The sequence below is a fragment of the Sparus aurata genome, chromosome 12 (assembly GCF_900880675.1).
Source record: "Sparus aurata chromosome 12, fSpaAur1.1, whole genome shotgun sequence".
Lineage (NCBI taxonomy): Eukaryota > Metazoa > Chordata > Actinopteri > Spariformes > Sparidae > Sparus > Sparus aurata.
In genome coordinates, this window is record NC_044198.1 from 4,075,007 (window position 1) to 4,101,314 (window position 26,308).

At 42.7% G+C, this 26,308-nt stretch overlaps 2 protein-coding genes and 1 long non-coding RNA gene across 4 annotated transcripts in view; 2 read left to right on the forward strand and 1 right to left on the reverse strand.

Annotated features, from left to right (window-relative positions):
* Positions 1–545: 545 nt before the first annotated feature.
* dpm2 (dolichyl-phosphate mannosyltransferase subunit 2, regulatory) lies at positions 546–4,734 on the forward strand. Its single transcript, XM_030436866.1, has 4 exons — positions 546–641; positions 2,054–2,143; positions 2,461–2,563; positions 3,356–4,734. Exons 1-4 carry the CDS (start codon positions 639–641, stop codon positions 3,409–3,411), a joined length of 252 nt encoding a protein of 83 aa, XP_030292726.1. The 5' UTR covers positions 546–638; the 3' UTR covers positions 3,412–4,734.
* A 4,540-nt stretch (positions 4,735–9,274) lies between these two features.
* Positions 9,275–26,308, forward strand: part of pip5kl1 (phosphatidylinositol-4-phosphate 5-kinase-like 1) — a 50,257-nt gene continuing 33,223 nt past the window's right edge. The window contains exons 1-2 of one of the 2 annotated variants that reach the window (XM_030436811.1): positions 9,275–9,351; positions 15,922–16,137. In XM_030436811.1, coding sequence (XP_030292671.1) covers positions 15,922–16,137 — 216 coding nt within the window. In that variant the 5' untranslated portion in view covers positions 9,275–9,351. Of the gene's footprint in view, positions 9,352–9,445; positions 9,743–15,921; positions 16,138–26,308 lie in introns of those variants that run through there. The other variant, XM_030436810.1, reaches the window with a different exon arrangement.
* On the reverse strand, positions 21,896–22,375 carry LOC115593305 (uncharacterized). The gene is made up of 3 exons (XR_003986289.1): positions 22,200–22,375; positions 22,054–22,104; positions 21,896–21,960 (listed from the first exon to the last, which is right to left on the reverse strand). It is a non-coding gene; the product is annotated as an uncharacterized LOC115593305 (long non-coding RNA).

Sequence of the window (26,308 nt, forward strand, 5' to 3'; positions counted from 1 at the left end):
TTTTGACACAATATTTTTACTTTTACTAAGTATGATGTTATTTTTACAACACTGGTATTTAGAAATAACATTTATCTTAATGCCTTCATATAAGGGCTGTTTTACATGGTCGTTTCGAATTAATGTTATGAGCGCATTTGTAATAAAACCTTATATACTGTATGACAAATAGAATGACTATACAATCGTGTTATAAGATCCGATACCTTTTAAACAAACCCTGTGCCTGAGATTCTCCAACAGCCCAGACGTAGCACATACAGTACATCCTGCTATTTACTATTGTAAACTTAAATCCTATATGTATTTGGATGTGTCATGTCAGACTAACATGTTGCTTTCATATAATAAGTATAGACTGATATGTAACGCCTATCAGAATGGTATAAAAAAGCAATTTTTTTCTTTACAGTTTTATTAAAAAAATATTTTTGATGATATTATATGAATTGTAATCAGTCTATTATACATAGTCTGAGTGTATCAGAGCACGCACAGTACTGTACATGAAGGAACAGTACTTCTGCGGGTGAATCAGTAGGGGGCAGCAGAGACCCTCAGGTGCATCTTGACAGCCATGTTTATCAAGAAGAAGAAGAAGAGCGGCAGGAAACGTCAGCAAACAAAAGCTGTCAGAAATGGTAAGAGACATAAACCGATTAAACTTGAATTAAAGGCAGATTCTTTGAAGCTGTAACTCAGCTGTAGTTACCGACATGTAGACTGTAAAGCAGCAGGCTCAACCTCAGGACGCTTTCACTCAGTAGTTAAGCTACGCCGGCGAACTCACAGTTACTCTGGCTAATCTTAATACAAGCATGTAGTTTGAGACGTTACCGTCCACCATGAGCGTTTATCTCCGTAGTTTGCGTAAAATCGAATACAACCACCTGCTCTCCGGCGTAGTGTATAGCCAAATTAAACCTGGAAATGTGCAGAAGCCGTAAAAAACTAACAAGTCCCTTCGCGATTCTCTCAACTTTCAAACAGCTTGTTCCCCAAATATTCCTGTTCCGGTCATTCATTTAAACTTAACATTGAAATTATTTGGAGTCTCGTTTTCTGCGACGATTTGACAAGAGAGTGTCTGAGCTCATAGACCAAACGTCTGTGATATACGACATGCGTATATCTGCAGCAGTGACAATCATTTTGAACTCTCAGATATTTGAATGGAGACACATGCATATATGCTGCCATGTCCAGACATACCTAACTCATGTTGAGTAGTGTATGTGTAGAGAAAGCAGAGGGTGATTATTAAGCACTATTTTTTTTCTTGAAATGCAATCAAGTCATTTAAATTGCATTTATTCCATTAGATGTACCAGATTTACAGAATAATAAACAGTAATATACAATAATTTACAGTAGTTAGGTGGTTCCAGCTGTTTGACTACTCTAAACATATATTTTTTTACCAACATGCAGATATAAAAAATATGTTTTTTTCCTTAGCTTAATTCTCAGCCTATTCGCGATTTCACTCAGCTGACCACCTACACTGCATGGCATGCAGGCTGTGAAGGGAGTTTCTCTTCTGGCGTCCCATCTGGCACCTGTGTGGGACCTCAAGATGATTGTTGAAGTTTCAGTTGCTTGTACTCAAAAGCACATGACCCAAAAATGACGTTGTCATGTCGCATACTGTTTGAAAAAAAGAATCAAATCATAAATCAACAAGGTTAGTTTATTTAAAGGAGGCACTCCACCAGTTTCAAACGTAAAGGTCAGTTGACTAATCAGGTACTAGTCATTGTGGCTTCCAATGATTTAGTTTGACTCATACAAGAAACTAAAAATCAGGATATCCCTGCCTCTGATGCTGTGATTTTTTTAAACCTTTCTTTATTTTTCTCTTGCCCCCTCAAACTGTTATCTGATTTTAAGAATATCAGTTGGAATATTCCTTTGAGTCACAAACCATGTCACCTGCATCGCTATCATGTACTCATGAAGTTTGTTTTGAGAAGATATCAGAGCACTTTGATGGGATTTTGATCGCGCACGCCACATAAAGGCGTCTGCTCAGTGTGTGTTTCTGTGTTTTCAGGCTACAGGAGTGGATCAAGCGGTTGGCATGAGTCTTGTTGTGTTCAGCCTCCTGCTGTTTACATACTACTCTGTATGGGTCATCATCCTGGTAGGTGTAAACACGCAGTACCGTTTATAATACAACCAAAAGGAGGAGACTGTTGCTCAGAGTATTTATGATTCTGATCTATCCCCTTAGATGTTTGATTCTATCAAAGTAAACGGCATAATCACCAGAGTCTACAAATATTTACCTCTGCAGTGACTCATTTTCGTAGTAGATAGATGATTTGAAAAGCCTGAATACATGCAACATTACATGTTTTTACATTTTAACACGTTACCTGTAATCTCAGTCTTTTCAAAAGAAAATTTATGAAAACTATTTTGATTAACTATATGATGTGGTGTGTTGTCTCTTTCCAGCCTTTTGTTGACAGTCATCATGTACTGCACAAGTATTTTCTTCCTCGGGAGTACTCCGTCATTCTGCCTGGAATTGCAGCAGTAATACTGCTCCTCTGTATAGGTGAGTAGACTATAATTGTAAGGACCCAGACACATCAAGCAAAGAACTAGCAGCAGACTGCTGCATCAACCGCAAGACTCTGTCGCCTGTGTCTCAGCCAAAAAGCTGCACTTGAACATGGTGTGAAGACTGCAACCGACCAGCCCCAACATTCTGCGTCTGTGAGAGAAAATACCTCTCCACACTGTGCCACCAGGTGGCAGTAGTTTGTACTTGTCTTTCAAAAAGTGAAACCAGGAGGCTCAGGATTGCAGGTATGCAAACCGTTGTAATGATAAAAGCAGATTCCTTCACACCCCTCTTGTCAGTATATCTGCTTCGTGAATATGTCTGATTTTAAAGTTGCAATTAGTAGAGAAACTGCAACTAAATGGTGAAATCAGGGATACTACAGTGACAGGCTCAAGAGTCTTTCCCTTTTCTTTTTTGGTTCTTTTACTGAGCACTGATTTGCTGAGCTGAGCAGCCGATCAGAGTGATTTCTCTCACTGCAAGGCTCCGCCACTGATTCAATGTGCTAAGTTGGCGGAAAAGCCACCGACAAGGGGCAACTCGTTCCAACAGTGGGTGACACAGAGAAAAAAAGAAGGGCCGCAGGTGCTCACTGACAGCCTCGACATTGGCTGATAGCTGACTGTCGGCCTGTTGTGTCAGGGCCAGAGAGCAAAGCCTGCACTCAAGTATTCTGAATATGGACTCCGCAGACAAAGCCTCTAAATTCTCTACAAAATTAAAAGAGGTGTGGAAATGTGTGTAATGTCAAGTTTTGTACCACTCTTGTCTTTACCACAGGGGCCTTCACTGCAGTTATCATGTGGAAGAGTCGCAAGCCAAAGAAAGCGGACTAATCTCAGGAGGACAGAGTGACTGCAGAGGACTGAAGTATGTGAAAATAACGTGGACGCTGAACCCTCCCGTGTGACCCTGCGAACAAAATCAAATCTCCTGAACGGCTGATTTTCACATTAACAAAGTTAGATTTGACAGCGGTGCAAAAAAAATAAAAATAAATATCATCAAACATTATCAGCAGTGTGTGAAGAAGATATTTACACAAGTCGGCATGCAAAGCCGCGAGCCCCGACCTGTCCTTCCTCATAAAACCCCTCTGCGCTCGCAGTCCGGACTTGCTAACTGCACTGCTAAGTCACTACAGTTAGCAGCAGTCGACAGTTGCTCTGGTAATATGCTGCCCCTTCAGTAGAAGTCACTGACACTGTTTTAAAGCCACTATGTGATCAGTGTAAAAGCTTCAGCACCCCTGAGTCGCAGTATATAAAAAGAGACACTGAGAATGAATGTGGTGGAAAGCAAAACATGGAACGTACCAGATTTCACAGAGACTGTGTAATGAGTCTGAAACTTCCATAAGAACAACTTGAAACTGATATGAGTAGCTTTGAATTTGTCCGAAGTTTTTTTTTCTTTTTTGTGAATCACGTGTTTTGTGGTGCGCAGATCAGTTGCATTGTTTTCTCCTCTTGCAGGCAGTAGGAACTGTTAACAGGAAGTCGTTAAACTGGACGGTTCATGTCAGTTTATTAGCGGAAAGGTAATGTTAATTCATAGTTGTTTTGACCAACATACTAGAAATGACCCTGCAGGTGTGTAGTTCAGTGTCTCAGGTGACTCATGTCACATACACTTGCTCTGTTGTCTCAAATTGGCTCAAATTTAAGAGCAGAAGCCCCTAAACCTAAACTCTGCCTCTTTTCCAACTGAAAAATAACTTCTGAAGATAAGAAACATGAACCAGTTTATCAGAGACACTGCCTGAGAGCCCTGTGAGTCCCCATCCGTGGAGTCGATTCCCCCTGTTGTTCCATCAGGGCGGGATGTAAATCCCTGGTTTGTGTTTCCAGGCACAGCTGACTCAGTCTCTCTCCAGACGGGCTCTTGACGCAGTCAGAATGTTTCTCTGACTGTGGCTGTAAGTCTTGGCTGTGGTGGTTTCTGCAGTAAAGTCATTAGGAGAAGCTTTGCACTGTTTTATTTTCAGTGGCAGCAAAACAGGAAAAAAGAGAATTGGAACTCCGGCCTTTATTGAAAGCAGCACGGTACTTAAATTCTGTAAATACTTGTGACAATGTGTCCGTCTCTTTAGTTTGTAAAAGTATGAATGTTGAACCAGCGTTTTGTCCGCTTCAATAAAATGCTGATGCTTGAAAACACGTTGTATTTTTTCATTGCTTCTATTCAGTGTGTGTCTCTTTGTAAGAATGAATAATTAAACCTTAACACAGAAAAAGTGTTTTAACTGACTTGGCAGGAAGAGAGCGGGGATCAACACTGAACAAAGGTCATATTTGTGTCCTGTTTCAGATGATACTCCTGGCATTTAGAGCTCCCTTGGAACTTGCAAATGCCAGACGTAAATGTGTGATGTTTTGACTATGAAACAGACTTGTGTGAACATGTGTGAACAGCAGCTCACTAGAATGACCTTTAACTGGGACATTCCTGGATTTTTCAGAAATTGGCAACTGGCACATATTGTTTTTTTATGTGTAATGTATTGATTTTTGGTACTTACCTAAATTCTAAACACATTGTCTCATAAAAAAAAAACTACAAATACCACAAGCTCATTACATACTAAAACTGACACCATCCATACGGAGAAGGAGAAACTGGAGGGGAGATCCAGTGCTAGGTGTAACTTGGGTTACATCCTTGGAGAGATATTCATATACAGTCATGATTGAAAGTTTCCATCCATTTGTAAAGAACACGTATATGTTGGCAGTATTCAGTTACAATTATTTACAAGTTTGGTTCAATAATGGATTAATCATAGGTCCTGTTTAGATGATTCTGAATGGAATCATGAAGAAGGAGGATTACCTCCAAATTCTTTAGGGAAAACCTAAAATCATCAGCAGCAAGATTGGCTCTTGGGTGTAGCTGGGTGTTCCAACTGGACATTGATCCCAAACGCAAAAGGAATGGTGAAAGAATGGCTAAATGATAACAAACATAGGTCACGATTGTTCAAATACCCACTTTTGCAACAGCCTCATTCTACAACATTGCCATTAATAGTCCTGCTCGTTGCCCGGCACAGGATGATCTTCCCCAGAGTCCTCCCAGCACCTTATTTTATTATTTTTTTTTCCAATTATTTTTTTATTTTACGTATACAGCACAACCAAGTTAACAAACAGAAACAAAAACAACAGCAGCAACAACAACAACAGCAAGGAAAAAAAACAATAAAACATTAGTGGAAGTTCATGAATGCATTCATCAAACACCCCTCCTACACACCCACACACCCACACACACACACACACACACACACACACACAAAAACACACACACAAAACACAGAGGGAGTGTTCCTGTTCTGAGACTGGCAGGGCTGGGGACATAACCCACCAAGACCGGGCACCACACAGAGAGTGCTAAAAAAAAAAAAAAAAAAAGCACCTTATTTTAGAAGTTGGAGGACAACTGACCTACTGTCCCACCTTGTCAGCAGTCCTGGTCCCAAAGTCTGGGTTAATACAAAGTGATAGTCTTTGCAGGTAGGACTCCTTGACTTCGAATGACCCGCCCAAGGAGATCATGACTACAAGCTATCTTTTTGAAATCACTCTTGAAAACCCACTGCCATGATTTCATTCTTTTTGTGATGTGTTTAGTTGCTCAGCTTTTAGCTCGTTTTATTTGCTTTGTGGTTTGTTACTTTTGCCAAGGAGGTTACGGTTTGTTTTCGTCTGTCTGTCTGTTAGTTTGTTGGTTTGTCAGAAGGATTGCACAGAAACTACATAACACATGTGGAATTCACAATACCTTGGATGGGTTAGGGCTAGTTTCCTTTAATTACGATCATGATGGGAAAGGACTCAGGGATACTGTAACTCTTTAAATCTGGGAGGGTTCAGGCAGAGCAGCCGGAGGAGATTAGAGGGAAAACCAGAAAACATTGTCTCCATTAGATACAATCAATCTTTGATCAAATCAGTCAATAAAGTTATAAATGAGAGTTTTTGTACCTACAATAATCAGTGAAACACTCCGCTCCAGCAGCGTCTTTCTGACATGAAATCTGAACTCGGTGCCACTTCGCTGACTGCCTGAAGTTGAGGACTGACTGACAGGTGGATGGCACGATATCATTAGTAGAAATTGGTTGGTTCACGTGACTAATGCAGGAGATGTAACAATGGATTTTACTGAATGAAAAGGTAAGGTCATGTAAATTCACCAATAATATTTAAAGTCCTTGTGTTCTGCTACATTTCTGTATTGGTAATGGGAGTGTTGAGGATGAGTTCAGGAGTCTCTCAGCCTGAGGAGTGAAGCTGCTCTGTAGTCTGGTGGTGCAGCAGCAGATACTTCTGTATCTGTTGTCAGATGGCAGCAGGGTGAACACACTGGGGCTGGGTGGGTGTTGTCTTTTAGTATCTTTGGGCTCTGTGCAGACATCTCGCTTCACTGATGTCACCGATGATCTGTAGATGGTACCAGCGATGTTCTGCGCGGCTTTAATCAGCCACTGTGGAGCCTTCCTGTCCTGAGCTGTGATGAACCACGACAGTTTGTGATGGTTCCAGTCAGGATGCGTTCTATTGTTCCTCAGGAAAAGTTGACAAGGATCTTGCTCAGGAATTTAGCCCTCCTAAACTTGGGAGGGATGAAGTAGAGCCTTTCTTCTGTACTTTCCTAACTGTGCTTCTCAGTGATAGTATCAAAGGAACCTAAAACTGCTTGCCTGCTCCACCTTAGCTCCACTGAGGTAGATAGGGGAGTCTGTCTCTGCCTCCTTTTTTTGATAACACTTGACTGGATTCTGATTAAAAAAAGGTGCACAATGTGATGTGAATTAAAACATTAGTCATTTGAGCTTGGCTTTCTTTTTTTAACAAACTTATTTTCCTCCACAACACAATGGAGATCGTGATCCTGTCTGCATTGTTTAGTTGTCCTGTGGTTGGCTGTGATAGATGGTTAAGCGGTTACGTGTGGTTTAAAGTTTAGAGTGAGGCAGGACTGTGGGATCTGATATTGGATAAGGCTTGATTAAATTAAAGGGGACTGGCCTTGGAAGAGGTATGCGAGCATCTAAGTACCATTATAGTTTGGTACTGTTTTTATTGTAAAGCACTTCATTTGTGTTTTGAGAGGTGTTATATGATTTAAATGTATTATTTTTATTAGAAATATTGAATCACTGCACAGGTATGTCTTCTGACAGATAGCTGAACCACAGCCAGCAGTCATCAGTTGATGAGTCAGCAGGGTTTGCCCAGAGGCTGTATTGGCATCTTCCTCACAAACCAGGCTCACGCACAGATAGACTCCAAAGGGACGTAAGCACCTGCTCTATGCACTCAGAATAAAGCCTCTGCCATGATTTTTTTTTTTTTTTTTGTTGATTTCCATCTCCATCTCCAGAAACATGAATTCAATTTAGAAAAAAAGCGCACTGGTCATGTATTTGTGCAGTCTAAAGAGACACAGCTGGATAATATGGACAATATAATGTTGCTGGTACTTTAGCTTTTCATTTGTGTTTTAGAGATCTAATGATACATTTTGCCAGTCGTTCATTTTGATCATCTGCATGATTTATTGCACAGAAAGGAAAGGCTTCAGGAGGAGAGGGACATTGATACGCCTGCCTACAAGTAAAAAGTACGCACAGAAGACATTTGTCTAGTATGACAAATGTCAAAATGCTCCGTAGTTTATAGCACCCATGTCAAGATAAGCATTCATACTGGGTAAAAAGGCAATGCATAATTCCCCGTCCAGCTCAGAAATGTTCTATATCTGGCTCCGTATCTCCAATAGTTGAATTGGTATCATATTGGCCTCAAAAAAACCAACCAAACAACCGAACAACAGGAAATCTGTTTGGCTGCCTATAAACTGCATAACTTCAATTTTTCCTTTCTGGAAAAGACTCCTTTGATTTGAATGTGGCTGAAATGGTCTGACTGAACAATGAATGTATCTCACAAAAACATTTTCACACTGTGCATTGTGAACAGCATGGAGGCGCCAGGTTTTGTTCTCTGCCCGTGCTGAGGTGGGGCTTGACCAATACGTGACGAGTGAAGGAAATAGTTGATTTTCAAATCTTTGAAGTTACTTATTAGGAAGTGTTCTTTACAACCTACTCTTGTAGTTTGCAGTTGAAATTAGCAAAAGAGCACACAACAGAATCTCTATAAGCCTGATACAAGTGACCGCAAGGCTACGGCAAAACACGTCTTCAGGTGCTGAGGTGAACAACTTACACATGGACAGCACCGTACCGCCACAACTGATAACACCGTTCAAAATACAACAATAAAAAGTACATTTGTTCAATTTGCATGTTCAGATAACTCTCTGCATTTGTAAGGATTTTTTGGATGTCGGATATCACCACAAAACGATACGAATCAAAAGTGCAGCCACAACAAGAAGTGGATGAAATACTTCATCTCTGATGAGGAAAATATGAATCATCCCTCATCACCTGCAGCCATCCTCCCGCAGCAGAAACTCTAAGTGTGTCCCCTGTGCACTCTTATGCATGCTTATTATCTAGTTAAATGAGCCCACCCAAGACCCTTTGCCTGTCAGCCGAAGCATACATTGAATGACTGGTTATTAACTTTTGCATAGTATTTAATGATAAAATGAAACAGTAAATTGAGGGGGCTTAGGGCTGTATAGATTTCTGATGTAGCTAAAACACACCCTCTAGAGTAGTGCTGTCCCTGGTGCACAGAACGTCATTCTGAACGGCAGTTTGGCAACACTGGGGTGGAAATAGAGAATTGGTTGCTGAGGTGAGTGCCCCTTTTTTTTCTCCCGAGCCCCTGCCCCCGAAGATGACTGTGCGCGTCCCTGTTATAAACCCAACAGTTCAGTGATTTTGATGTTACTTTATTGATGCTTCGTTCAGTATTTGCGTTGTGGCATTCGCATGATTCCCAAACTACTGACTGAATTTGCGTGATGTGAGCCTATCAGAGTGGAGAGTGCGCAGAGGGCTCAGTAGCAGTGTATGGGTGTGACCGCAGGCTCCGCTCGAAGTCATCGCACCGCAGACTGACATGTGACGCTCACTCACACACACACACACACACAGACACACACTCACACACACACACACACACAGACCGAGCCCGGCGGCTGCGCACCGACCTGCTCCGCGCTGCTTCCACGAGCCACACCGAGGCAAGTACAACACTTTCATGTGATGATGACAGATTTATATGCAACTGTACATCTTTTCGTGATGTAGTTTATTGTGGGCTTAATAACGCTGTTAGTCATCCCGGCTGCGGCTTTTAAGTGTATAATGATGTATCATTGTTTAAATCCTGCTTCTTTAGCTTAGAGTAAGCTCTTAACTGGCTCATCTTCAGTGGTTATGTCCACATGTTGGCTATGTGTCATTCAACAGAACCAGGTTCTGACAAACTGCCAAAACCTGGTCCTCAGTCCATAATGACTAAGCACTTTAATTGTCCTATTCAGAGGTAGTTTACCAGGCTTCCATCTAACGCTGTAAGAAAATAAAACATACATCTGGAAACATTGACGTCTTCACTCATACATATTTGTCACAGAAATGATAATTTGGTAACATTGTGAAATAGTTTCTTGAGCACATAAATCCAAGTGATAAAACTAAATCACTCATCACAAGGCACGATCGTTCCTCTCAACCCCAAAGTACAGGGCCGGGTGAAATGAGGTTTGAGGCAGTGAGCCTCGATTACATCTGTGATCCAGGACTTTAAAATGTGCATGTAGTCAACAAGCGGCCGCTCAGCATCACTTGTTTGACATGTGGCGAGCACATGTTATTGGTCGTCATGTCAGACTGTCAGGCTTCTTGGTATTTGCAGCCCAACCAGTGAATCACCAGTGATTTAGAGGACACTCACCTAATGACTCTGTGGACTTACTCACACATTCACACTAAAGTGTGTAATCTGTAAGACGGATCAGAGAACTTGAATCATGCAAGGAGCAGTGTGTCATACACGAGGGCTGCTAACTGGCCATTGTTTAGTCTAGTGGAACCGGATAAACAGTGGTGGTTGTTGGACAATTGAGCTGCCATTGCATTCACTGCCTATTCAAGCCAGTGGGGCCAGCCAGTGTAGCTTAGCCTCAGTAGACACAATGTAGATGTGACGCCGAGTCAATCCGCAGACTACACAAGCAGTTCTGATGAAGCGATCTGATTGGTCATTTCCGTGGCATCAGTGTAACTGCCAGAGCCGGAGCGAAAACCAACAAATAATACAACAAATGTTCATGAAAGTACAATAATATAGTTATACACAAGGTGTGATTTGTGACAAAATCTGATGGGAGACATTTCTTAAAAGTAAGTTTTCATTATCCATGAAAATAAACTGCCAGTCACAGTGGAACAGAATAGATATTCAGGCTGTTTCTGCCAGCTGTTGAACTTGAACTTTACCACTGCATTTACACAGCTCTGCAACTTATCTATGTAAAGTAGTTCATCGGATTAAATTAGTCAGCCCTTTTTTTTTTCAATACAACTCATAAATGTACATAAATGTAATATATTATGTTGTTAGGTTGCTGTTAGACAGCAAACAAAAAAATGTTACTATAGCTCTGAGCCTCCATTGTGTCAGTGAGCTAGAGAGCAAACAAATATGATGGATGATATTGGATATTCCACGATCGTTTGAGAGCATCGCATCGACATCAGCTGTGAATGGCTGGCTGACTCAATAGAGACTAGATACTGTCTCTGCTGCGACGCCGTTACTCAGGGCATGCTGGAGTAGTGAAGATAGGACATACATATCATTTTAGGACAAAGTTTACTACAGGTGTCTCAAACGGCTGGCCCCGGGTCACTTTTGGCACTTCTGTCTCCTCAACAAAGCCTGTGAATCCTACTCCACCTCCAGAGGACCTGCCGCTGTCAGTAACAACAGCGGATGTGAGAGAAATCCTGCTGAGACTGAATATAGATATGGCTGCTGGTCCAGATAATATACCTGGCCGTGTACTAAAAACATGTGCCGATCAGCTGGCTGATGTTATTACTGACATTCTTCGACATCTCACTCTAACAAGAGGCTGTTCCCTCTTGCCTCCAGACAGCCATCATTGTCCCCGTTCCTAAAAAGGCTGCTGTGTCTAGTCTTAATGACTACCGCCCTGTAGCTCCTGATGAAGTACTTTGAGAAACGGGTTCTCCAGCACATCAGAGACAACATCCCTGCCAGTCTGGACCCTCACCAGTATGCTTTCTGAACCAAAAGATCCACAGAGGATGCCATATCTACTGCCCTCCACACACAAAATAACAACAGCTACACAATAACGCTGTTTGTTGAATTCAGCTCAGTTTATCTAAGGCTGAGCAGTATGACCTTAGGATATTATCACATTATTTTTAAGCCCATCTCAACAAAATCAAATATCACAATATTTTTATCAAATATCCCCTACCTCCACACTGAAATTGCAACAATAATGTTGGGATGACTGTTGGCACTTTCACAAAATACTAATTTAATCATTTTGATTTTTGATTTGAGATTTTTGTGTAATGTTTTCGGTTTCACGGCAAAAGTATTTTAATTTAAGGTATGAAAACCTATGGGTTAATCATATAATCCCACCATATGAATAACTGATTGTCACCCTTCAAAGTACCATCACTGATGAGCCTATCGTGGTCATCACACATCACCACCCTGGTACAGAGACTTATGAAGGCTAAATTCCAGAGCAATATTCTGGTCATAGAGAAGCAATAGAAAGCATGCAGGCTGGAACCATCACAAACTGTCACAGGTTTTCATGGCCCAGAACACAAAGGCTCTACAGGGGCTGATTAAAACCAACAGAACCGCACTGGTACCATCTACAGAGCACCACTGACGGTCGGAAGTGAGATGTCTGCACAGAGCACAGAGATATTAAAAGGCACCAAAGGGGCTCAAACTCAATTTTGTTTTGCAACCCTGCCATTGTTAACTGATAAATGCAACCTTGTTACCAAATAACCCTTCTATTTCTATCCATGCTAATGAAGTCGATCTTGTTAGAACATCTATCTGGTTGCGAAAGAAATGGATTACATCAGACAAAGCACCGCCCCATTCTCTGTTGAGAAAGAGTGCTCATTGTAAGACAGGAAAAAACACTGACTAGGGTCAAACTCAAAATGTGCGGATGAATAAATATGTTTAGCAGCTACAGGTGTCACGATTTCAATTAAAAATCGAAATGAGCCCTCAATTTCAGCAATCGAAATCAAATGCAGTTTCAGTTTGCAGATACAGCTGTAGTAAAAGAAAAAGAAGTAAAAGATCTACTTGTAAAGAACATGTATATCATGGCGGTCTTCAGTTCCAATGATTTCTACAGCTTTCATTTTTCTGTGATGGAATGAGTGGAACACCAGGGAAGCCACGGCCAGCCTCTGCAGAGCACCTCTGAGAGCACAGGAAGAAAAAACCCAACAGAAAACTCCAGACACAAGTCCGGGTCATGACAGCTTGTTTGATACAGCCACAAACACTAAAATGGGAAAGTCTATGGAGCTCAGCGCTGATCTGAAGAGCTCATTATTGATTTGAATAAGTCAGGAAAGTCATTTGGAGCCATTTTAAAGCAGTTACAGGTCCCAAGATCAACTGTACAAACAAGTGTTTGTTAGTATGAAGTTCATGGTAGTTGAGCCACTGCTACTTTCAGGAAGGAAACACAAACTATCACCTGCTGCTGAGAGAAAACTGGTCAGGAGGGTCAAGAGTCAACCAAAAACCATCAAAAAAACAAGTCTGCAATGAGTTAGAAGCTGCTGGAAGACAGGTGTCAGTGTCCACAGTCAGGTGTGTTTTACATCAACATGAGCTGAGAGGCTGCCGTGTTAGAAAGAAGCTCTTGGTCCAGACGCAGCACCTTAAAGCTGGACTGAAGTTTGCTGCTGATCACATGGACAAAGAAAAAACCCTCTGGAGGAAAAACTCTGGTCGCACGAAACAAAAACTGTGATGTTTGGCTACAATGAGCAGCAGTATGTTAGGAGGAGAGAAGGTGAGGCATTTAACTTCAAGTAATACAACAAGTGACTCCGAAATTATCTAAGGAGGGGAGGTTTACCAATTCACAAGAGAAACAAAGATTGTTAATGAAAAACACATCAAACCAAAAATCTAAATATTTAACTTTATTTAATTTAATGTCTGTGGAGGAGATCATATAATTTTGAACGAGTGGGAGCTGAACACCCATAGAAATGTGATCCTAGAATCATCCCTGATGGACAGGTAGCTTGTCCAAACACATGGGCCAAGTTGGACAATTGGATGAGCTTGTTAGCGGCCTTCAGCAGCCATAGTTACTGGATTTTTTTCATTTCATTTGTCAGAGCATTTGATTTGAGTGCTCTCGTGATGATAAGAGATTCTGAGTTGCGTACCTCATTTTTTGACCTAAGTTGTCTGAGTGTGTTTTAAAAGCATATTTGTCATCAATCCAGGAGCCTAGGTATTCATAATGAAGAACTTTCGCCCAGGTTTACCCACTGCTGTCTGAAAGGTAGTGCTAAGCCATCTCAAAGTATTCGAGTATTCGTAAAAACAGCTTAACAATGCATCTTATGGTCTACAGTGGATGCAATATCATTTAAAACAAAGGCAGCAGCTGTTGCTGTTTATTTAATTGGAGGCTCCAGTGTAAAAGGTAAAGCTTAGGACCAAGTTTTAAAACAAGATGACAATGCTAGGCTCAACTTGGAAGACGCTTCCATGCCGACTGTCCCATGTAGAGCTCTAGAGGGCAACAGCACTGTCAGTTTAAAGGAATTATGCAGCTCACAATGATCATGAGGAAGTAAGTCACATTATACTGGGGAGAATCTTTCCTGGGAGCACAGCACATTTACTCAGCCACAGTTTTCTGTGGAAGACAATGCACAGTGATGCATGCCTACGCAATACACTACACCTCGGTTGACCTTACTGTAGTTTATTTCCATGGCATTACTGGGAAATCCCCCAAATGACAGGAAATACTAAAGGAATGTGGGAGACCTGGGTTTTTTTTTGCCTCGAAGTCATTGTGGTTTTATCATTTACAACATGCTTGAGGCAGACGCTTAAGCTTTTCCTGCCAGAACTAAACAGCATCTCTTGTATCGACTCAAGTTACACAAGGAAAGACAAAGGCAATGAGTGCAAATAATTATTTTCTAAATAACCATAGAATGAATGAAAAACTTAAATAACCAGTCATATATGAGATGAGCTAAGACTCATCACCCCCACAGAAAATGTACCTGCACCATCCGGGCCCCCCTGGGCGTGGTGGTCTTAAAGTGAGGTGTGGTCAGGTGCACTGATGGCGTATTAAAACAGCGTGGGCCTGCAGCAACTGATGTGCTCAAACCACCGCAGCCTGAACACTCAGGCGGACCATCAAACAAGGTCGCACGAGGTTGTGATCAGACGAGAAGCTTTTGTTTCATGGCCAAGTGAAGCTGTGAGTGTGATGAGCTTAAAAGGTGCAAGGAGCTTTGTATCATGCCTGTTGCCAAGGAACTACCCAATAGCTAGCTAACCTACAACAGATGTAAAATGGTGTGCTGTGATTGCAGTGGCTGGGGAGAACAGGGAGAAGACAAACATTTTGGTGCACTTGTCAGCCAGTTTAACAGCGTGGCTCAGTGGTGTGGTTTTAATTGTTTTTGGGCAACAATGGAGCTCTGTGACACAGAGGAGGAAGATACATCAGATGCACAGACAACACTTGTTAGATGACACATTCATTGTTGGTTTTGGTCTGCACTTGGGATTGGTAATATGGAATATCACCAGACTTGACATTTTGAAAACGATCCTGATGAATATGATGATGTAGATTTCTGTGTAAAATAAATTTTGGTCCGATATCTCGACCCTCTTACATGTACTATAAATACTTAGCAGCTTCCGAAGTAAGAAATATTTGAGTGTTATAGATTCAGTTACATGTTGTTATTTTAGTACATTTTGCACTGGCATAAGTGTTGGTTACTGTTTCCTGGCTCTTTCTCTTTGCTTTCATGTTCATTTACTATCTACTGCTCCTATAGTACATGAATTAATTTGACATTAGTGTCCTGTGGTGCCATAAAACGCAGCACGGCCCATGAAGCTGTGAACCCTTTGTGTTGGTCTCCATAGTAACTCTGTTAAGATTCAACTGACAGTCAGCTGTCCTTGTGTTTGTCAGGAGCCCCTCTGGCTCTCAATCTTTGATGTCTTTTTGCAGGAGCTTTGAAAACCTCACCCGTGTTTACGGCACAGTGACATGTGACTGTAGCAATCATTTGTTTTGGATTTGTGCGTTTTTCTGTGACCCAGATGGAGATGTCAGCAGCCGCAGGTGACCTGGAGATGTCTGGTCGCCGTCAGCGCCCCAGCACGGTGAAGAGGAGGAGGTGGGGAGGTCTGAGGCAGCAGTGGAAGCTTCTGGGCTTGTTTGAGATCGATCAGCAGCACGAGTTCTACAGCCTGACCTGCATGATGAAGGAGGGACTGGCAGCTGCCACTCAAAGCACTATTGACACCGCACCTACAGTGAGTACGGGTCAGCAGAGGCAACAATTCAGTCACTTGTACATATGCACATACATGATATTTGAACTGTTCCAGCTTGATATTCAGATGGCAGTATTCAGGTGAATAAACTGGCAGGCGTGGCTGCAAGTTTCATAGAAAATACAGCAGAATTGAATACATTGATTTATAGACTTTAAAATTATGGGTCATTTCATTATGTATATTATGTTGTAGTAGCTGTCATTTTTACACCAAGCGCCCACATTGTGTAAATGTCACTGTAACAAATGTGGTGGCACATTTAATAAGCAAAACTTAAAGCTGTTTCTGGGTTTTAGGACTACAGACTACACCAGTCTGGAAAGAAATAAGGCAAATATAATGCAAAAACGGACAGGAGCATGCTGGTGTTCAGAAAACGACAGATATCAATATCGCTGTGTGGCTGCTGATTTGGCTGCCCACCTACATAGTCGGAAGTTACGATTATGGCTTTGGGTTTTCAGTTTAGTTGTTCTGGTCTTGGGGCGGCTGTAGCTCAGTGGGTAAAGCAGGTCGACTAGTGATCGGAGAAGGTTGCTGGTTCACATCCTGGCTCCCTCGGGCTGAGGCTGAGCTGCATGTCGAAGTGTCCTTGAGCAAAATACTGAAACCCCAAATTGCTCCTGAGGGCCCTGCGATGAGCTGGCGACTCATCCAGGGTGTACCCTGCCTTCACCTGGAGACAGCTGGGATTGGCTCCAGCAACAAACCCAGCGACCCCATAAAAGGGATAAAGCGGTTACAGACATGACATATTCTGGTCTTTATTGAAAGAATCTTTCCTTGTGTGTCTTTCTTTCTTGTATTTATGTCTCGCCTGTTTTCTGTGTAACATGTGTTTCATGTGTTCATTAGTTTGATGTGGTGTGTATTGAGTCAGTGTGTTTCCGTCTTTCATGCGTCTCTGTGTTTCTCCCTGAGTTCCTGCTTTGCTAGTTACTTGGGTTGCCTTCCGGACTTCTCTTTGTTATTTCGTTGGACTGCTCTTGTCGGGGTCTGTTGTTGGACTTACCTTGTTTTTGCCTGGAATTTTCAGCCGTTTTTAGTCATTACTTGTTGCCCTGCCTGCTTCTGTTACCATTTCAGTCCGTTACTTTGAACTTTGGAGCATATGATCTCTATGTTATTTTTTGATTTTTTAAAATGTTGTATTGAATATTTGGAAGAAACAAAAAGAACAAGACATACATGACAGCAACTGGTATTAGCAAAGGAAAAAAAAGAGCAACAGATAATGCAGCATTACATGGTACATAACATGGACATTTAATAGAGCTTAGATATGTCACAGATCAGGGAATACAGCACCAAGGCAGCACAACAGGATACCCAGGAGGGAGCATGAGGCTTCCATTGGGGCACTGGAGGGACACGAGTCCACAGTGCAGTGCCCCCTGAGTATTACGTCTGCTGTACAGCTTGGAGATGGTTAAGAAAGGGCGCCCACATCATATCAAAGACCTTCTCATTCCGCTTTAAAACTGAACTCAAGTGTTCCATTGTCTAAACTTTGAGGATTTCTGGTTACAGTTGGAGGTCTTGGCTTAATCCATTGAAGTATAATGCACATCTTTGCTAATACTATGTGTTTATTCAGTAGTTCTCACCTGAGATACCCAACAGAAACAAACCAGGATTTACTCATATTACTCGTACCCTAACCCTAACCCTAACCCAAAAATGGAAGTTCCTGTGCGATTTTTTTCCAAAGAGAGGAGAGATCCCAGGATAGAAAGTGTGAAGAGACTGGGGTGTGCACTGTAATCTGTGAAGGATCCTATATTGACTCTCAGCCTTAGCCTATTGCACATAAATATCTTACCTGATGAACCATACCTCCTCCCCAGACTCAGCCCCCAGGACCCTCTCCTATACGCTTTTGATTCTGTCAATGTTGAATGTACTGACGGACTGTCATTTTCCCTTTCTGTGCAGCTGTAGTGTTTTAAGATTGAGGCATGTTATTTTCCTTGCCAGATACATTTTGAATATTTCTTATTGTAGCACCCCGTTGCCACAAACCGCAGGTTCCAACGCCCTTTAAGGCAGATATAGACAGGCAGCAGCGTTGGATTGCAAATGTAAAGCTTTTATTCAGTAAGCGCGGCTCAAAGCAAAAAGAGACAGGTTGGTTCCCATTTCCTTCATTCGTTAGGTTTACAAAAACGCTGACCCAGTACACATTAGACTGACACTAAAATGCCAATACTTAAAACAGCAAATAACTAAAATAAATATCACCAAGGCAGTGGTTCACTAACTTCTATACAGCAGATTCCCGGTCAGATCTCCCCTCACAACCTTGGGCACTCATGCTACCAGAATTCTCAAGCAGACAGTCTGCCCACAGAACCTGCTGCACAATGGCAAGACGTCTCCCCGACACTGGGACTCCCAGTCGACCAACTTCATTCACCCACGGCAGGCACGTGCACACATAAGGCCCAAGGGGTGCTTGAGCCCCTGTCCTTATTACCTCGTGTTAAAAAGTGCCCTTTTTGTGTGTGTTATAAATGAATAAATAAATTCCTGTTGTGTATGGCGATGTGAACAAAACGGCGGTATAAAAACGCAGCGGTTATCTACTGTACGCATTTCGTAAGTAATATGGTGTTGTGTGTGTGTTGTTGAGCCTATAAAGCCGCTTCTCTGTCCGCTGTGGAGGGAGAGAGAGAGAGAGAGAGAGAGAGAGAGAGAGAGACAGAGAGAGAGAGAGAGAGAGAGAGAGAGAGAGAAGCTGCTGCCTCATCAGAACTCCACCATGCATGTAGATGTGTCGTGACAGTGGAGCGACTTGAACCTTTGTGAGTTATAAATCCATGAACATACCTTCCTTGTGGGGGCTAACAAGTCGCCTTCCACTTATTCAACGTGTTTAAATATGAGTCATATTTCAGAAGAGCGCCCATTTGTCCTTGTTAAGCTAACTGCTTGTTGATGAGAGTTAAGAATAATCTGACAGCTGTCTGCGTCAGCTGTTTATTGATTTACCACAAATCTTAAACTTCTTCCAGATATCGCGTTTACTGTGACTTTGCTGTTGTAAACATTGCTGTTCCTACCAACAGTCACTGTAGCAGTCACAGTAGTCATTTCTTGGTTTTGTCACTTTTTTAGATGTGTAGCCTGTATTTCTAGTTTGCACTTGCCCTCCAATAAATAGCCCAATAATAAACCAGTGTTGTATTGCTTTTTAAGAATTGCAGCTAAATTGCATGCAGGGTTCTCCCCAGACGGTGGAACAGCGGCGCTGCGCCGCTATACCGCTAGGTCAGCGCCGCTATACTCCGCGCGTGACAGTGACGAGCGTCTGTCCGTCCCCCGGTTGATGGCTAGGAGCTCCCGGCTGACTGCGATGAGCGTCCGTCCGTCCCCTGGCTGACTGAGTTGATGACCGTCTGTCCGTCCGTCCGTCCGTCCGTGTCTCCGCCCCCCCCCGGACTGACGTGATGAGCGTTCGCACCCCCCGCCCCCCTGGACAGACGGTGCGCCGCTACACTAAAAATTTCTGGGGAGAACCCTGGCATGTCTTCCAAACCTCAGTATTATGATAATGTGAATAAACTCATGTTGACAGTAATTTGTTGACACAAAAGAAATGGCAATTGCATATCACTCACAGCTACACAAGATACACAGCTAGGTAGTTAGCTTTCTATAAGTATTTTGTTTATTAATTTTACATGAATTAATCTGCATATTGTGTTATTAAGGCCTGAAGGAAAACTGGCGCGCGCTTTGCGTGCACATGCACTGCCCTTTTCTGACTTTGAGCCCCTGCCCCACTATAATCATGTGCACGTCCCTGACCCACGGAGCATACAACCTGCAGCATGCCAGCCCTCCACAGAAAAACAAAGCCGAGAAATGCCCGCATGGGCTGCCAACAGGTGCCTTTTATCTCCTTTTGTGTTTCCACAAAGCTCCACCTGGCCACATTATCAATATCAGAAAACAGACTTATTCTTATTCCTTGGAAGGATGTTGATTTTGATTAGGCTGACTCTGCCTAACTAAGAGAAAGGGAGGTCACATCGCCTGAGAAGATCACCAAGATTTACCAATCATCGAGATTTAAGTTGGTAGAGATTTTAACACCTAAATATGTAATACCAAATTCTGATTTAAAAGGGAAAGATGACCAAGTTTGTTTTATTCCCAAAAGTTTTATTCCCAAAGTCATCCAGTGGGCAAAGTTTCAGCTTCATCGTCGTTAATTTTGTAGCATTAGAAACTGCCAAAGGCATCTATAGTTGAACCAAGGCAGGAATAGAAATTCGGGTCTGTGGAGCGCCGTTTAGCTCAGTCTGTAGAGCACGCGTCCCATGTGCCGAGGCTCTGCAGCGGACCGGGGTTCCACTCCTGGCCCGGGTCCCTTTGCTGCGTGTCATTCCCCCCCTCTCTCCCCCTATTTCCTGTCATATATTCTGCTGACCTATCAATAAAGCCATAAAAGGCCAAAAAAAAAAAAAAAATTCGGGTTTGGTCAGGAAGAGAATGACGTCATTGGCATAAAGTGCCGATTTATGAACAGTTCTCCCAAGACTCTCACCAGAGATATCGCTCACACACTTCATGGCCTCTGCAAGTGGCTCAGTTGCCAGTTAGAATAACAAAGCGGACAATGGACAGCCTTGTCATGTGCCACATCCCAAATGAAAGGCCTCTGAAACACAGCCGTTGACCAATAGTCTTTCCATTGACAAGTGGTTTAGAACAGAACTACCACTGTCCAGATAGGATGACGCAAGGTGCCCTAAAAACCTGAATAGACGGGTTCTACTCTCATCTCTCCAGCCGCTGCCACAGAGGGGATCTAGAAAGAAAATCTCCCTATTCTGTGGCCTCAGTATCTGTTAAATGTTCAAATTCAAATATAACATACATTGAGTTGTGGAATGTTACTGAAATCTCAACAAAGCTGACATGCATTTAATTATGGCAAAAAATTAAAATCAGCTATGAGCAACTTTGTTGAGTAAGGAAAAAATTGAGGAAAATATAAATATAAATGTATAAATTTACACAGAGTATCCAATGTCCAGGTACGAACACTGGGAGAAGAATCCACTGTAGACTGGCTGCATTGTCCTGTAGAGAGACATCAATAGCTGAATATGAAATGCTCAGACTTCACTCACAAAAGCAAAACTTTCAAAGAAATTACCGGCAGGTGATCCATGGGGTTCGTCGATGATGGTGGGAACCAAGAGGAAATAACATAGCTGTCTGCAGCAAACACGTTCTCTACTCTCTGTAACATAGAGTTTATTAATCTCTTACTGTCAAAATATATTGGCTGTTGAACTATACTATCCAATGCATTTGAATTAAATATTTCACAAGAGGTATGCTACCGTCTCGATCACTTTAAGACAACAGTTCAGGATCTAGTAAAACACATAAACACAAATTATCAAAAGATTTTGAAAAAAAATTACATAATCCATATCAGCACAGCACATTCTCTATGCCTGCCGTTCCGTCAATGTCCCGCTCCAAACCCAGACTCCAAAAGTCAAAGCGGGTAAGGATGATGTTATTCACCATTGCAAGGTGCTGAGTGGGACTTTTGGTCTCATCCAAGACCTGAGACAGCTAGTGGAAGAAAACAAAGTCTTTATACATGTATGTGATTATATGAATGACATTCATAGATAACCACAGTGGCACAGTGGTTGACCTTTCCAGTTGTTCCCGGCTGTCTTGGAGTTCCTGTCCCCAGCATGCTTTATGTGCTGACAACTTGGTGGAGACTAGTGAAGTCTCCACGAGGTCTCTGCTCACTGCCATCATTTACTAGTGAAAAAAGCAACAACAGAAAAATGAAAATGAAGTGTCAACTGTCACATTTCTCCTTTGAATGATGTGTAATATAGAGCAATGACTCACACTCTTGAGACTCTGCTTGTTCTTTGACAGATGACCCTGTTGTCATTCCAGCTGATGGGGAATGAGCGATAGAAAAAAAATGCTGCATAAATGATTGTCTAAAGTAGATGAAGACAACAAATGTGCATACATTTTCAATAGCATACCTAAGACGACCCTTCCATGGCTTGTCACACTGCATTGCAACATCTGGAGGAACAATCTTGCTGTACTGTCTTTTCATTTTTTGGTTCCTTGCGATGTTGTAATGATGGAGTATATTTCTTTGTAGAGATATGTGTGTTGATGGGGTTGTCACATTCAAAAAGTAGTTGTTCTTTCTCAACCCCCGAAAACAGCTGCTCCACACACTGGCTGTTAATAAGACCAGTAAGCTCAGGCCCAAGCTCCAGCTTTCTCAGAACCTCCCTCTGGTCTTTGCTGTTGCCCTGGTGGAACACATCATTTAAAGCAAAATGCTGTGAGGACCCAGTGAAAGGGTGGCCATCTTTGTCAGCTGGCATCTTAGGAAGTTTCAGCCAAGGCATGTTGACATGAACCTTGCCCTCTAAGGCCTGTTTTACATTCTCTGGGGTGGGATCAAGTAACCTTCCTTGAAAAGGGGCAAAGATTCCTGGCTGTCGGCGGTTGGCATGCAGTGCCAGCCCCCTGGCATAATCATACACTGACACATTGGAAAAGTGTTTCCAGGACAGCAAGAGATCCACAAAGTCACGTGGACTCTCTGCTCTAAGGTTGAATTTTACTGAATACACAACCCCACATGGACAGGTGATAACTGCCCAACCACCTGTGAAACAACAGAAAAAAACAGTAATAACTGACATTAGCAGCATATATAGCTAACCTGCATAACTACATAATGATACTGTTATTTCTTTAACACAACAACATATGACAAAGTGGAATTATCTTAAACATTCCATATCATATCACTTACCAGAGGCACCCCACACCTTCTCAAACACCTTGTTGTAGGTGACTCTGTCAGACATCTTCTCAGACAGTCTCATCACAAGATTCACCTTGGACCCTTTGTCGTCCACACCACACTGTTTGCACAGTGCCCTGACCTCCTGTGCCTGGTGTGAAAATGCAATTAAGTTGATATTGTTAATAAAGCATAGACTTACTTTTTGTAAGCACAAAGAAGTGGATTTTGCATATTTCATCAACTAATTCACCTTCAAGTTCACCAGCTCATCTGTGAGCCGCTCCTCATTAATTTTCTCGTCGCCATCATCGTCATTCTCCCAATCATTTGGCATTTTGGGGCTTTGCATTTTTTCAAATTCTGTGTTTAGCACTGAATTTGACCTCCGGGTGTGTGGGCCAATCCAGGGGGCCCAGTGATGGTAACTCGGGGGCACAGCAAAAGGGTTCTTCCGACCACCTTTGTGAACAAATGTGATGAGTATTAGCTATTACTATCACAAAATTAAACACATATTAATATACTCTCTCTCCAACTGCTCTTAAGATGTTCTGTCTTTTGACAAGACTTACATGGAATGAATCCACCGCTGAAAATTTTCGGTGGCCACAGCGTCCCAGAAGTTGTTTATGTCCACATGACCATCATAATTGTCAGGTGGACTTGGGATTTCACTCACTGTTAAAACAATAGTTTGGTATTCATAGCTCAATTACTAAAAACACTCTGTACAGAACAGTTGATGCAGTGCTATTCAAGGCCATGGTTAACATGATGTTACACTTTTACTGAAATTCAGAGAAAGAAGAGGTGCTGTACAAACAATGAAGCTAAAATATGTGAAGTAACAGCTTATTAAACTCACCTGGCATATTGAAATCGCCTTTCTTGTGAAGATCCATCACAACAACCGCTGGGCTGTATCCACATGACACACAACTGTAGGTGTAGTCATGGTTGGTGAGGGCCTCAAAATGAAGGTATGCCCGAAGAACTCTCTCCTTGTTCGGAAAGGACACCTTTTCTGTTGTTTCTGTTATTTCTATCACTTTGCTGATAGCTGTATGGGTCTGGAAAATGATGAGAAACAGGAGTATTCCAATGTTATAACATTTCAAAATATAAGTTATGTATTTTGTTAGAGTTGCATCTTCAATCACCATTTGTTTAACAGTAATGATCTGTAATAAATAAATTATAATAAAGGAGGAATAAGCAAGGATAAATATATATTAATATTATTTATTATTATCATATAATTTTAGAAGTTGGGTCACTAAAAAAGGATGTAAAAAAATGTAAATCTATCACATCATATAGAAAATCAATGAACCTTTCAGCGAGCACAATATGTTATTGAATTATATGCTGTCACCTGAAGTGCATTCCTGACCATCAGGCACAAGTGCAGAGACAGGATGATGTGGTCATCGAAATTGTGGATACCCTCCTCCCACTCCTGGTATCTGTAAATCATGCCACAGTTCAGGCACGATTTCCTGTATGTTGATATTCCTAAAAACACAGTCCAACCAAAGATCATGGTTATTGCTTGCATGTCATTTGAGATTAGTAGAACTATTTCTGTTTCTCATGTACATATAAATGATGTAACCCAATAACTGATACGAATACAATACCATAGAAAGACCTGTGATGGTACCAACCTTCAACTACACCTGTGCTTGTCAGGATCTTGCCTTTTGATGTTATTAGTTGTTCACAAAGTGTGTTTTCACATTTTACACACTTTGTTTCTCTAGGGATAAGGTGCTTAGGGAAGCTGTCCGTAGTTCTTCCCTCCCTCGACTGCTCTATGAGAGCCTGGAGCAAATCTGCAGGGAGCTTTTTGTTGGTGAGGAGGAAATTCAGCATCCTTGCAATTCGTCTGTCATCTGGTGGATAACTGTCCTCTTTAGACTCACTTGCATTTTGATTGTGTTGGTCTGTGTTGGATTGGGTTTCTCTGCCTCTGTGCTCTTCACCTTCCTAAATAGCTTCCTCTTTGTGACGAACAGATGCCACTTAGCAACAGCTTTGTGTATGCAAGACTGTCTCGGTTTAGAGCGGGGACAATGCCAGTTGTTTTGCTTTGTGTCATATGACACAATCACTCTTCCCAACCTACTATAATAAGTTATCTTTGTTTCATAAACAGAGATATGAAATTTGGATGGTGGACCACCCACAGTCAGGTGCACAGACAGAGGCACACCCTCTGCATCAGCATTTTGTTGCTGATGCAAGAGGCTGGATTTACGCTCCTCACCAAACCATTTATTGTCCACCATTGTCTCCAAGGCCTCATCAGTTAGTGTCACTGGTTTGACCATCAGTGCGTGGGCAATACAGTAAAGACTGTATGTGGTGGCACTCGAAAGGCAACATCCCGCTTCTTCGAGCAAAGTCAGCGTTCAGACGACACTGGTCAACCTCACACATGATCTTCTGTGTTGGCCCCCAAGTATTCTTGATGACATGTATGGGTGTTGCTGGACCACAACAAGATTTCTCAACTGCAAACAAACCATGTCTACCATCGACACACTGACAGACCAAAAATCTGTCCTTCGACACTGTCTCAAAGTGCTGGGTATGCTTTCTCCTGCAGTGTGTTTTGAAGCTTTTTTTGTTTAACTTCACCTTGCATTGAGGACAAGTGAATTTCTTTTGTTGATTAGATGTTTTAGTAGCGGAATACTCTGTGAGGGCCAATGGGTGCTGTGTGGGGACCACAGCAGGCTGTGCGGGGGCCAGTGGGTGCTGTGTGGGGGCTACATCGGGCTGAGCGGGGGCCTCTGGATGCTGAGTGGGGGCCAATGGGTGCTGTGTGGGGGCCTCTGGATGCTGAGCCGGGGCCAATGGGTGCTGTGTGGGGACCACAGCGGGCTGTGCGGGGGCCAATGGGTTCTGTGTGGGGGCCACAGCGGACTGTGCGGGGGCCAATGGGTGCAGTGTGGGGGCCACAGCGGACTGTGCGGGGGCCAATGGGTGCAGTGTGGGGGCCACAGCGGACTGTGCGGGGGCCAATGGGTTCTGTGTGCGGGCCACAGCGGGCTGTGTTGGGGCCAATGGGTGCAGTGTGGGGGCCACAGCGGACTGTACGGGGGCCAATGGGTTCTGTGTGGGGGCCACAGCGGACTGTGCGGGGGCCAATGGGTGCTGTGAGGGGGCCACAGTGGACTGTGCAGGGGCCAATGGGTTCTGTGTGGGGGCCACAGCGGGCTGTGCGGGGGCCAATAGGTTCTGTGTGGGGGCCACAGCGGACTGTGCGGGGGCCACAGCGGGCTGTGCGGGGGCCAATGGGTGCAGTGTGGGGGC

Bases quoted from the DNA above. Each gene is read 5' to 3' on its own strand.
- dpm2 (XM_030436866.1), top strand. The intron at 2,144-2,460 runs GTAGGTGTAAAC...GTCTCTTTCCAG, and splicing joins CTGTATGGGTCATCATCCTG to CCTTTTGTTGACAGTCATCA. The intron at 2,564-3,355 runs GTGAGTAGACTA...TCTTTACCACAG, and splicing joins AATACTGCTCCTCTGTATAG to GGGCCTTCACTGCAGTTATC.